Source organism: Penaeus vannamei, chromosome 31 (assembly GCF_042767895.1).
Source record: "Penaeus vannamei isolate JL-2024 chromosome 31, ASM4276789v1, whole genome shotgun sequence".
NCBI lineage: Eukaryota > Metazoa > Arthropoda > Malacostraca > Decapoda > Penaeidae > Penaeus > Penaeus vannamei.
The window spans coordinates 7,067,334-7,079,833 of NC_091579.1; the positions used below are offsets into that span (position 1 = coordinate 7,067,334).

At 34.4% G+C, this 12,500-nt stretch overlaps 3 protein-coding genes across 3 annotated transcripts in view; all 3 read right to left on the minus strand.

The window, feature by feature from the left end:
- The window catches only part of LOC113807902 (homeobox protein notochord), a 622-nt gene extending 305 nt beyond the window's left edge, over positions 1–317 (minus strand). The window contains exon 1 of the mRNA XM_027359220.2: positions 1–317. This exon is cut by the window's left edge and continues 305 nt beyond it. Within this exon, the coding sequence (XP_027215021.2) occupies positions 1–249 (249 nt within the window). The 5' untranslated portion in view covers positions 250–317.
- Positions 318–9,588: 9,271 nt separating this feature from the next.
- Positions 9,589–10,158, minus strand: LOC113807901 (ventral anterior homeobox 2a). Its single transcript, XM_027359219.2, has one exon. The coding sequence runs from the start codon at positions 10,149–10,151 to the stop codon at positions 9,654–9,656; it is 498 nt and encodes a 165-aa protein (XP_027215020.2). The 5' UTR covers positions 10,152–10,158; the 3' UTR covers positions 9,589–9,653.
- Positions 10,159–12,017: 1,859 nt separating this feature from the next.
- Positions 12,018–12,500, minus strand: part of LOC138867708 (ventral anterior homeobox 2a-like) — a 559-nt gene continuing 76 nt past the window's right edge. The window contains exon 1 of the mRNA XM_070144284.1: positions 12,018–12,500. This exon is cut by the window's right edge and continues 76 nt beyond it. Within this exon, the coding sequence (XP_070000385.1) occupies positions 12,069–12,500 (432 nt within the window). The 3' untranslated portion in view covers positions 12,018–12,068.

Genomic DNA, 12,500 nt, shown 5'->3' on the forward strand with positions numbered 1-12,500 from the left:
CCTGAGGCCGGTGTCGGAGGACTCCCGCTGAAGGAGGGAGAGCGGAGATGCAGGCGGGGAGGCGGTCGGGGCAGGAAGGTCCTTTTGAGTGTCAAGTCCCAGAAGGGCGTCGATGGTGAAGGCCTTTGCCTTGTGTGACATCCGTGGGGGCGTGGTGATGTGGGCGGGAGGAGGGCTGACGGGCGGCGCCCATGGGTGGCTGAAGGCCCACGTCAAAGGCTGGAAGTTCATCACTGAGAGTTGGTCCATGTTTGGTGTGTGGTGGGACAGGTATGTGGACACAGGTCATGCCCGGCCTTTTATACCTCCTCACCTGTGGTTTTCCACCAATCACAGTGAACGTAGACCAATTAGTGAAACAGACCACTCACAAATCAGGAATCAGAAACGTTTCGCGCTGAACATTAGACCAAACAAAAAATAACAGAATAATCGTAATATGTGGATAATCACTAGCATTGAATGTCACTAGAAAAATTGTACTAAAGTATCCTGGGAAGCTGTTCAATGTATAAAATGATCATGGTATTAAATAACACTAATGTACATTTCAGAACCTTGGGGATAAAGTATGCTGTACGGGAATGAAGTCTATGTAAGAAAAATAGTTATAAAGGTATAAAAAAAATAATAATAAAATGATTCATAACACCACCATTAAGTCCACCTGCTTATCTGCAAATCTCCCCTGCGCTTCGTAAGATATATGTAGTTCTTTTGCCCTTAATAAGCCAGCCAAGGAGTTACAGCAAGTTTCTACTCAGCTTGAGATGATTGCTCTGAACACACTTCCGTTGTGAGGCTTCCTCGAGTCGCTGAAACTAAGTCTGTGAAAACTGAAAGCTTAATTGAAGGTGGCGCTATGGGATTCAAGCTCTAAATTGCTTTTAGACAATGGTATGACTCTTGCTGTATATGTAAGCGATATTTTGATACATATAAAAATACTGACATGTATGATATTGCTTACATCACGATCACTGGTAATAACAGCACTGATAACATCCTAAAAATGCTAATAAAATTTTGATATTGAAAATGTATTTATTTTATTTTTACTATATTATGTTTTCATTTTACAATTCATAACTGTATGTCTTTATGATATAATATGAATATGAATTATGTACGCATTAAAAAAATAATAATAAAAAAAAAACAGCCAAGAAATAAATTAAGCATTCTTTAATACGTTACAGTTTACTCAATATATGAGAATGACGAAAAATATTTGTATTCGGCGACATCTATCGAAGTAACACAGCACTGCCATTTTCTTTATGTGGGCGGAGTCAAGAAATCCCATTAGCTTTGTCACAGGTGTGTAATCTACTTATTCATAAGTTGTCGGGAGAGCTTTGACGTGCATGCTAGAGGGATAGATATAGAGATAGATATGGAGAAAGGGAGAAAGAAAGAGACAAAGGCTTATTCCCCACATGATACAATTCGTAAACTTACTTTCGACGCTCTGAATTTGCAATTGAAAGCAAAATCATACGAAAAAATATTTGAATCCAAACTTACGCACAGGACTTCTTGGTGTTTATGGGAGAAATATACACGTCTCTCCATAAACATTTTTTTTTAGCAGCGCCATAAAATACGAACACGTATTCTTAAAAGATCAGCAGTGTGGCCAAACATTGGCTTCGCACCACCGGAGCTGAGGGTCATTAAGAGTGAGAACCTCTGTGATGTGGCCCATTATTCGGCCGTTTTCAAGTAGGTGCCAAATCATACCCTATTAAGCGGCCATTAAAGACAGGGGTTTCCTTCATTAACTGAATACATCTTAGGGATTTTCACGTGTGTGTTGGAGAGCTGGTTCTTCGTCCTCTTTTCACTGATAGTCGAGTTTTGAGCATTAAAGACGATGGTAATTTTGATAATGAGCATAATGTTGATATAATATTAATGAGAATGGTGATAATAGCTCTAGCAGTCGTCGTAGAAGCAACAGCAGTAGTAGTAGTAATGATAAGAATGATAATGATAATAGTAATGAAAATGTATGATGATACACATAATAAGGATAACAATGATAATTAGGAGCAATGGCAGTGATGATGATGGCCTTAAAGCAATAGATAACAAGATTGATAAACCAGAAAATAGCATAACTTAATGATCTCCTGTTTAACTGATAATTCCTTTCTGCTGTATTTCATTTTCTTTCCCGATTCGCTATAGCAATGTTCGGTTCCAAATGAAGGGGAACTTTTGACAAGTAAGGCAGAGGCTATTAATTGAATAACTCAATAAATCGGTGAAGTGTGCCTGGTATTCGAAAGCATCACACAACCCAATCCAAATAATCCCGGTGACTTTGGTGATGGATAACTAATTTCTCCGATAACTGCCAGCGATAACAGATGGCTAAATCTAAAAGGGAATATGTCAGTCGATTAAACAAAGTGAAAGTGGATACTGTAAGATATGTCAGATGTCTTGCTTCACGAGTTTTGCTCTTCCCTTGACAGAAAATCTAGAAAAAAATAGTTTCTAATTCGTCACCACTATCATTATTAGTATCATCGTCATCATTATCATTAACATCATTGTTATCGCTATATCATAATTATTATTATTATTTTCCCTATGGTGTTGTAATTGTTGTTTTTATTATCATTATTATTTCATTATCATTATTGTTATCATCACTAATATTATCATCATTATTATCGTTACTATTAACATTATTATTGTTATTATCACTATTATTGTTATTGTTACTATTACTATTCTTCTTTTTATTATTATTATTATTATTATTATTATTATTATTATTATTATTATTATTATTATTATTATTATTATTATTATTATTATTATTATTATTATTATCATTATTATTATTATTATTACCTCTATTAATATAATTTCATTATTGTTATTATTGATATCATTATTTCATTATTTTTGCTATTACTATTATTGTTATTATTACTCTTACTATGATCAATTTATTATTATTATCATTATTATTATTTTTGTTGTTATCATTACTAATGTTATTATTATTATCATTATTATTATTTTTGTTGTTATCATTACTAATGTTATCATTACCATTATTGTTATCACAATCATTTTTGCTATCACTATCATTACCATTGTTATCATCATAATTACTATTAATACCATGATTATTCCCATTATTATTATTGTTATCATTATTATCATCATCATTACTAATATAATTACTGTTATTGATATTATTATTATTATAACTATTGTTATTATAATTATCATTATTATCATTATCCTTATATTATTACTATTATTATTATCAATCTTATTATCACTATAATCATCATCATCATCATCATTCTTATTTTTATCATCAACATTATCACTATCCTTTTCATTATTATTACTATCATCTTTGTTGTTATTATACTAGTAATCATTTTTATATCTATTATTATCTACTTTTATAACATTGCTGTCATTATTACTTTGTCTATTATTGTTATTCTTCTTATCATTACTATCATTATTATTATTATCATTACTATTTCTATGATGATGATGATGTTGTTGTTATTACTATCATTAATAATAATGATAATATGATTATGATCATAATTGTTATTCTTATTACAATTTTTTGCTATTGTTATCATAATTATTTTGTTAATATCAAGACTGCTATTATTATGCTGATGATAACGATAATAAAAATGATAATAGCTATTATTACTTTTATTACTATTATCATCATTGTTATCGTCATTATTGTCATTATTATTGTTATTATCATCGTTATTATCATTATCCCCAACATCATTATCATCATTGTTATTATTATTATTACTCTTATCATCATCATTATTATTATCATTATTATTATTGTTGTTGTTGTTATTATTATCATCATAATTATCATTGTTATTATTATTGTTATTGCCATTATCATTATTATTATTATTATTTTATTTTTATTATTATTATTATTATTATTATTATTATTATTATTATTATTATTATTATTATTATTATTATTATTATTATTATTATTATTATTATTATTATTATCATTATTATTATTATTATCATTATTATTATCATCATTATTATTATTATTATTATTATTATTATTATCATTATTATTATTATTATGTTATTATTATCATTATCATTATTACTATTGTTATTGTTATTATCATTATCAGTATTATCATTATCATTATCATTATTATCATTATCAGTAGTACTGATGTTATCATTGTTATTATCATTATCGCTATCATTATCATCATCATTATTATCATTATTATTATTGTTATTATCATTATCATCTTTATCATTGTTATCACTGTTATCATTATTTCAGCTTCATGATTATTACTATTACTATTATTTATTATTATTATTATTATCATTATTATCATTATTATATTTATAAGTATAATAATTATTAGTATCATTATTATTACTATTATTGGTACTTTTTCTATCATTATTTTCATTACCACTCTTACAATTACTATTATCATTATTGTTATTAACATTATTATTACCATTATCATTCTCATCATTAATAGTAGTTGTAGTGATAATATTGTTATCATTATATTATCCAATTGATGATCATTGTTATTTTTGTTGTGTTTTGTTATCATAATCAACATGATTATTATCATTCGTAGTATTAGTAGTGAAAATAGTAGTAATAGCATTGTTATCATTACCATCATCATCATTATGATCATTATCACTGTAATCATTATCATCATCATTATGATCATTATCACTGTAATCATTATCATCATCATTATGATCATTATCACTGTAATCATTATAATCATCATCATTATGATCATTATCACTGTAATCATTATAATCATCATCATTATGATCATTATCATTGTAATCATTATCATCATCATTATGATCATTATCACTGTAATCATTATCATCATCATTATGATCATTATCACTATAATCATCATCATCATCATTATCATTGTCACTGTAATCATTATAATCATTATGATCATTATCACTGTAATCATTATAATCATCATCATTATGATCATTATCACTGTAATCATTATAATCATCATCATTATGATCATTATCACTGTAATCATTATCATCATCATTATGATTATTATCACTGTAATCATCATCATCATCATTATCATTATCACTGTAATCATTATAATCATCATCATTATGATCATTATCACTGTAATCATTATCATCATCATTATGATCATTATCACTGTAATCATTATCATCATTATGATCATTATCATTGTAATCATTACCATCATCATCATTATGATCATTATCACTGTAATCAGTATAATCATCATTATAATCATTATCATTGTAATCATTATCATCATCATCATTATCATTATCACTGTAATCATTATAATCATCATTATGATCATTATCACTGTAATCATTATCATCATCATTATGATCATTATCACTGTAATCATTATAATCATCATTATGATCATTATCACTGTAATCATTATAATCATCATCATTATGATCATTATCACTGTAATCATTATAATCATCATCATTATGATCATTATCATTGTAATCATTATCATTCTCATCATCATTATCATACTCATCCTCCTCCTCCCTCTACTATCGCGACCATTCATCACGTGACCTCGGCTTCTTCTGAGCGTTCGAATCCAGTCAAAATGACTTCAAAGCCGATGCCGCGTGCGAATGTGTGATCAAGGCGGATTGCTCACAAGGGATAGATATTCCCCGCCCACTCGCCCCGCCCTTCGCATGCTCCGCCCAAAGAAACCGACATTGATCTTAGAACGTCACGCCCTCAGGTCACGTGTCGGCCTGTCATCATCACGGAATCGGATGACGTGTGGGAAGGAATGCACAGTTATGCGAATTGGCAATTGTATCGTTACGATTGATATTGTTTTCATCATTTCATTATCGAAATTATCATAATCATAGTAGCAATGATAATGATTTTTATAATCATTATTACTACCATTACTATTAGTAGTAGTACTAATAGCATCATTTTATTGTTATCATTACTGACATCATTATTATTTCATTGCTATTATTGTTATTATTCTCATTATCATAGTTGTTACTATTGTTATTACTATCATTACCATTATCATTTCAATCATTATTACTATCATTATTAGTATTATTTTTCTGTTATTATCATTATCACTATTATCATTATCATTATTATCATTATCATTATTATCATTATCATTCTCATCATCATTATTATCATTATCATTATTATCATTATCATTATTATCATTATCATTATTATCATTATCATTATTATCATTATCATTATTGTCATTATCATTATTATCATTATCATTATTATCATTATCATTATTATCATCTTTATTGCTATTATTTGGATTCTTACTATTGTTAATTCCATTTTTTGATTTTTTTTTTTTTAATATTACTAATGGTATGAATATTATTACTGCTATTATCATTATTATTAGTAATAGTAGTAGTACCATTATTATTATCATATCTATCATCATCATTATCACTATTATCAATATCATTATTACTGACAATATAAGATAAATGTATTTTAAGAATAAATTTAGTATAAGAAACCCATGAAGACTTCAAGAGCGCTATGTTAAGGATAAATTATTGTCTAAGAGTTCAGAGAGTGTGTTCTTGACTTCATATCAATGTGTTCTTGGAATCTCCATATCCTAAGATTCGATCACGCCCACAATGCCATCAGTTACAGATATGTCAGCCGATGATACTGATATGAAAAGAGTAGCATCGTATGTATATGCAACCAGCCTTGTTTTCTAGGTCATGTTACACACAAGAAGCATGTGATATGAATAGAAACGACTAAAAACATTATCTCGTGGTGCTCCAGAATTATGTGTCCTCCCTCTATAGTCCCTGTCAATAACCTTCAACAAAGTTTTGCTAATAGAATTACCTATGCTAGAAAAATGAATTATCAAGTTTGGAAATAAAACACGGTTGAAATCTGTTCAGAAGTGCCTGCTATGACAAATTTGAAACAAAAATCGAGGCTATTCTGGAATGTTCATTCAAATTAAACTCAGTAGAACTTTTTCATCTCTACAGGGTCAAGTTTTTTTTTATCTGAACATCTCGTAAGAATCTAACAAAGGTATTTAATTTGACACCAGAAAATGTGGCACAGCTTATATACAATGCAGATAAATCAGTATTTTCATAAAGGAAATCCTAGCAAATCAGGAAATATTCTTTCTTTCGGCATCTCTCTCTTCCCCTCCATCCTCTATTATCAACTTCTCTCTCATCAAAGCACCGACATCGACTCATGACCAAATAGATTACACACCTGCGATAAAGCTAAAGAGGTAGCCATTCCCGCCCACAATAGCTAAGCAGCTGTTTGTCCATACAATGTGCTCTCAGTTACTAACGTTAATTTGCTAGTTACGTCTAAGGGTTGTTCTGACCTTAAACTCTATATATAAAACAAGTATTTGTTAAACAGCAGATGGTTCTGTTATCACCGTAATCAGCTAATCATCATAAGAATAGCGAATTAAACATCGTACGAGGCGGGGCAGCTGTCCTGTAACTGGAGCACCCGTCAAGAGGCAGGTCAAGGCAGGTCAGGTTTTCTCATTTATTATCTCATGGAAATCATTGCTAGGCATAGCAAGCCATTATCTGACCTGTGATGAACAGCAGTTAGTCACATCCCCCGAGATTCCGACGCTAAAGATGATGGAATATAGTAATAAATAATTTGCCACAAATATAACGTATGCTGCACATCACTTACATAAGCCTTGCGTGTCCGTTGAATCCTATCGTGTAATCCAGCGGTCGTCAACCTACTCGTTAGCAGCATCTCCCAAGAAATCTCTGCGCCTTCTGTCACTTACTTTAAAAATCCAAATTACCATTAACACATAAGAAAAAATCCCAGATAACCTCACAATAATACTGTATATGATATCAGGCCTGCTAGAAGGTCTCTAGGAACTAATCGTAGTTTGTCTATTGAAAACGACTACTACTTTCCAGTATAGTATATATACATACACACACACGCACGCACACACACACGCACACGCACACACACACATAGATATGTGTACGTGTTCGTGTGTGTGTGTTTTCTTTGCGCGCAGGTATGCATGTGTGTAGCCAGTGTTTTCTCCCGTATAGTATCGAGTAAATTTAAATGGCACTGAAATGATATCCTCATATTCCCTTGAATAATTCTACACCTACAGAATGCACAGCTATGAATTAAAGGGGAAAATATTAACTCCAATTTTCCCTTCTCTAAATATCGAGAAATATGCAAATCCATGGAGCAAATTATCTTCCACATTCGTAAGAATAAAGACACAAGACTTCTAGATCCCTACATCATTAAAACAAATCATATAGAATGTAATTTGATCTCCAATACTTTTAGATTTTTCAGAGCCCAACGATAATCAGGATAATACCTTTCTTAAGTCGAATAGAGAAGGTTTCAGTCACTAGGTCAAGAAAGGTCAAACTGAACATAATGCGATTTTTGAGCCACAAAATTGGTCGTCAGAAGTCACATGTCTGTAAGACGTCTCGGTGGTCCAGTGAGTTGATTTAATTATAATTTTCCATAATGCAAGATGCATGCTATGATTGAGACTGTATGTATATATATTTGACATAATTATCAATCTCGTAAAACTTTTCTAATGTCACTTATTCGTACATAATTATGGATGTTAACCCAAGGCGGAGCAAACGCCAGGTCGCTGGGGCTCCTGTCATGGAGTAGCATAAGAAGGTCAGGTCAGCTCATGATTGACCTGAGTGGCAAGAGGTGAAACTAAAATATTCACCTAGTATTTTAATTTCTTTTTTTTCATCGGCTACCATCGATCTGAAAGGCGGAAAAGGCAATAGTTTGTACTCAGTAGAAACTGTAGCCTAGATTTTTGTCAATGTTATTTTTCTCTCTATATTTTCTGTGAGTAAAATATCCTCTATACAAAAACAGTTTCAAATCCTGTTGGACATCGTCTTTTCGTCCGACCCAAAGAAAAAACACGGGACTTCAAAACTATTGTCTCATGTTTCACTAAATCTTTATATTTATTATCATTTTTTTTTTTTTTTTTTTACGTAACATGAGTTTTTCCTAACATTCTAGACTGTTTTACCTTTTCGATGTTCTCCCTCCATTTCAGGTGATTATATTATATGCATTTTTCCCGTTATGTTCGGAAGAATTGATGTCAAAATAACATTACTATTATATTCTGTCTGTTTCTACTTTTGATATCTCTCGTCTGTATGTATGTAGTTTGATTATTTTACTATTAGGTTCGTCATATAGAAAACCAGAACAACGTTTTCAGATATTTTTCAATGATCATGAATATATTTTACATACGCAGAGACATATATATATGATGTATGTGTGTATTTGGATGCATACATACAATTAATTGAATTGCCCTTTATCCCAAGTACTTGTACCATTCGGTATTAGAATGTGAGTGGATATACAAACAAATAAAGAACATTTCATATTATTTATTTATTGAGACTAGAACGTTGTAAGGCAGGTCCGGAATCGTCACTGGGATATATGTGTCCACGCAGGCAGCAGCAGTTCCGCCATCTTCCTACTGCGACGTCGGAGGAGACGCGCAGGCGTCGCGGTCCTGCGTCGCGCTCAGCTGGTTCTTGCGCCACTTGATGCGTCGGTTCTGGAACCACACTTTGAGCTGCAGCTCACTCAGATCCAGCTGCCTGGCCAGGTACCGCCGCTCGGGGCCCACCAGGTACTGCTGCCGCTGGAACTCCTCCTCCAGCCGCTGAAGCTGCGAGTCCGTGAACACTGTGCGATGGCGCTTGAACTTTCCGGGGGCGTCCCTGAGGCCGGTGTCGGAGGACTCCCGCTGAAGGAGGGAGAGCGGAGATGCAGGCGGGGAAACGGTCGTGGCAGGAAGGTCCTTTTGAGTGTCAAGTCCCAGAAGGGCGTCGATGGTGAAGGCCTTTGCCTTGTGAGACATCCGTGAGGGCGTGATGGTGTGGGCGGGAGGAGGGCTGACGGGCGGCGCCCATGGGTGGCTGAAGGCCCACGCCAAAGGCTGGAAGTTCATCACTGAGAGTTGGTCCATGTTTGCTGTGTGGTAGGACAGGTATGTGGACACAGGTCATGCCCGGCCTTTTTATACCTCTTCACCTGTGGGTTTCCGCCAATCAGAGTGAGCGCAGACCAATTAGTGGGCCAAACTGTTAAAATTCCAAAGCACACAAGCTGATTTTAACTATGGGTAGATTATATCTAACAACTCACTGTAACACAAAAAACTCTAAAACGAGATTAATTCAAGATATGCAGATTTTGGTTAAAACTAGAAAACACTGGTTTGCTATGAGAAGAAAATGAATGTAGGGCTTTCGTGGGCGGGGTTGACTGGCTCTTTAGCATTGTCGCAGGTGCGTAATCTAGTTAGTCATGATCTGCCGGCGATGTTTTGATGACAAGAAAAAATAAAGAGAGATAAGTGAGGGGGAAGAAGGGGGTGGAAAAGGAAGGGAAGGAGATAGAAAGGGTGGAAAAGAGAGGGAAGGAGATAGAAAGGGTGGAAAGGAGGGAACGATACAAGGATAAAGATATGTATATAGATAGAATTCGAGGCTGTCCAGTATATCACAATGAATGGTAATGAAAGAACATTCCGGTTAAATATATTTCCCATAAAAATAAGATTTTTTTCGCAGCACTAATTAGATTGTATCGTCCAGCTATATGGATAGTTTACTCCTCACGCTATATATCATTTATTCTTCACGCATCATATAAACAGTACCATCACACACAATAACATTACACGTCGAAAAGAGGTAGAAATTCGCCAAAACGTGACCTCAGGGTGAGATTTCCTATGATCTTCCTTAATCTATTTAAGCGGGACATTCGAGGGGCAGGAAACGTCAGTCCCTCGCGAGCAATTCGGCTTGATCTCAAACGCATTCGGCCTTGCTTTTGTTTGCGTTCAAGCCAAGTTACTTGAAGTGTAGACCGTTCGCCGCGGAAGACATTCAAAGTCGCTATTGATTGGAACCCATATCCAAGGTCTTTATAAGTACTTATATAGACTTTGCCCATGACTAAACTTTTCTGTTGGATCATGTGACTCTTGACCCATGTAAATCGAATTTTATTCAGTTCACGTACTGTAATCCCCTATATGGTTTCCCAGGAGGGTGTAATCCTCTAAGCTTCTCCTAGCAGGGTGCAATCCTCTTATAAGATTTTCAGAGCCTGCTTAAAAACAACACTTTGTAAACCCTTTGTTTGACCGCAAGTTTGATCATTTCAGAAATAACCGATCATTTATAACGAACACATGTGTTACCCTTTGCAAATCACTCTTAGGAGAACATTATCGTTCTCTTTTTACCCTCCCTCCTCTCTCTCACCCTTTTCTCTATTTTCCTCTCTCTTTGTTTCTGCTTCTCTCCCTGTCTCTCTCCTTTTCTGTGTACTTGCGTTTGCCCATCCGTCTACATAATGAATATATGTAATGAATGCCACACTAAGAACAAAATTATAAATCAAATTATTTTCTTGTTCATATAGTGGCAGTGTTTTATTGTATCTATAAATGCAATTTACGGTTTTTGTATTTTTGTATATTCTGTCTCATCACGAAAACAATGTCTAAGACTGTGATCGTATTTACATAGATGAGTCAACTTCGACAAATGCTGAATGTCTTACATAATGACTTGTTAGAGGGATTCAAGAATCGTCCCCATGATGTCTGTGTTCTTATGTAAAAAATCAGATCCGTCATCTTGCTATTTGTTCTTGATTACTGGTTTATGCAAACACCAGGATGTACTAAAAAAACTATTGCTGATTTTTTCTTGTCTTTGTGATATTTATTACTCATTTGAAATGGAAATTTAAAAATGTTGGATATTTCACATTATCTATTTATTCAGACTAGAACATTGTAAGGCTGGTCCGGAATCGTCACTGGGATGTCGGTGTCCACGCAAGCAGCAGCAGCTTCGCCATCTTCCTACTGCGACGTCGGAGGAGACGCGCAGGCGTCGCGATCCTGCGTCGCGCTCAGCTGGTTCTTGCGCCACTTGATGCGTCGGTTCTGGAACCACACTTTGAGCTGCAGCTCACTCAGATCCAGCTGCCTGGCCAGGTACCGCCGCTCTGGGCCCACCAGGTACTGCTGCTGCTGGAACTCCTCCTCCAGCCGCTGAAGCTGCGAGTCCGTGAACACTGTGCGATGGCGCTTGAGCTTTCCGGGGGCGTCCCTGAGGCCGGTGTCGGAGGACTCCCGCTGAAGGAGGGAGAGCGGAGATGCAGGCGGGGAGGCGGTCGTGGCAGGAAGGTCCTTTTGAGTGTCAAGTCCCAGAAGGGCGTCGATGGTGAAGGCCTTTGCCTTGTGTGACATCCGTGGGGGCGTGATGCTGTGGGCGGGAGGAGGGCTGACGGG

Bases quoted from the DNA above. Each gene is read 5' to 3' on its own strand.
- LOC113807901 (XM_027359219.2), bottom strand. From the start codon at position 10,151: ATGGACCAACTCTCAGTGATGAACTTCCAGCCTTTGGCGTGGGCCTTC.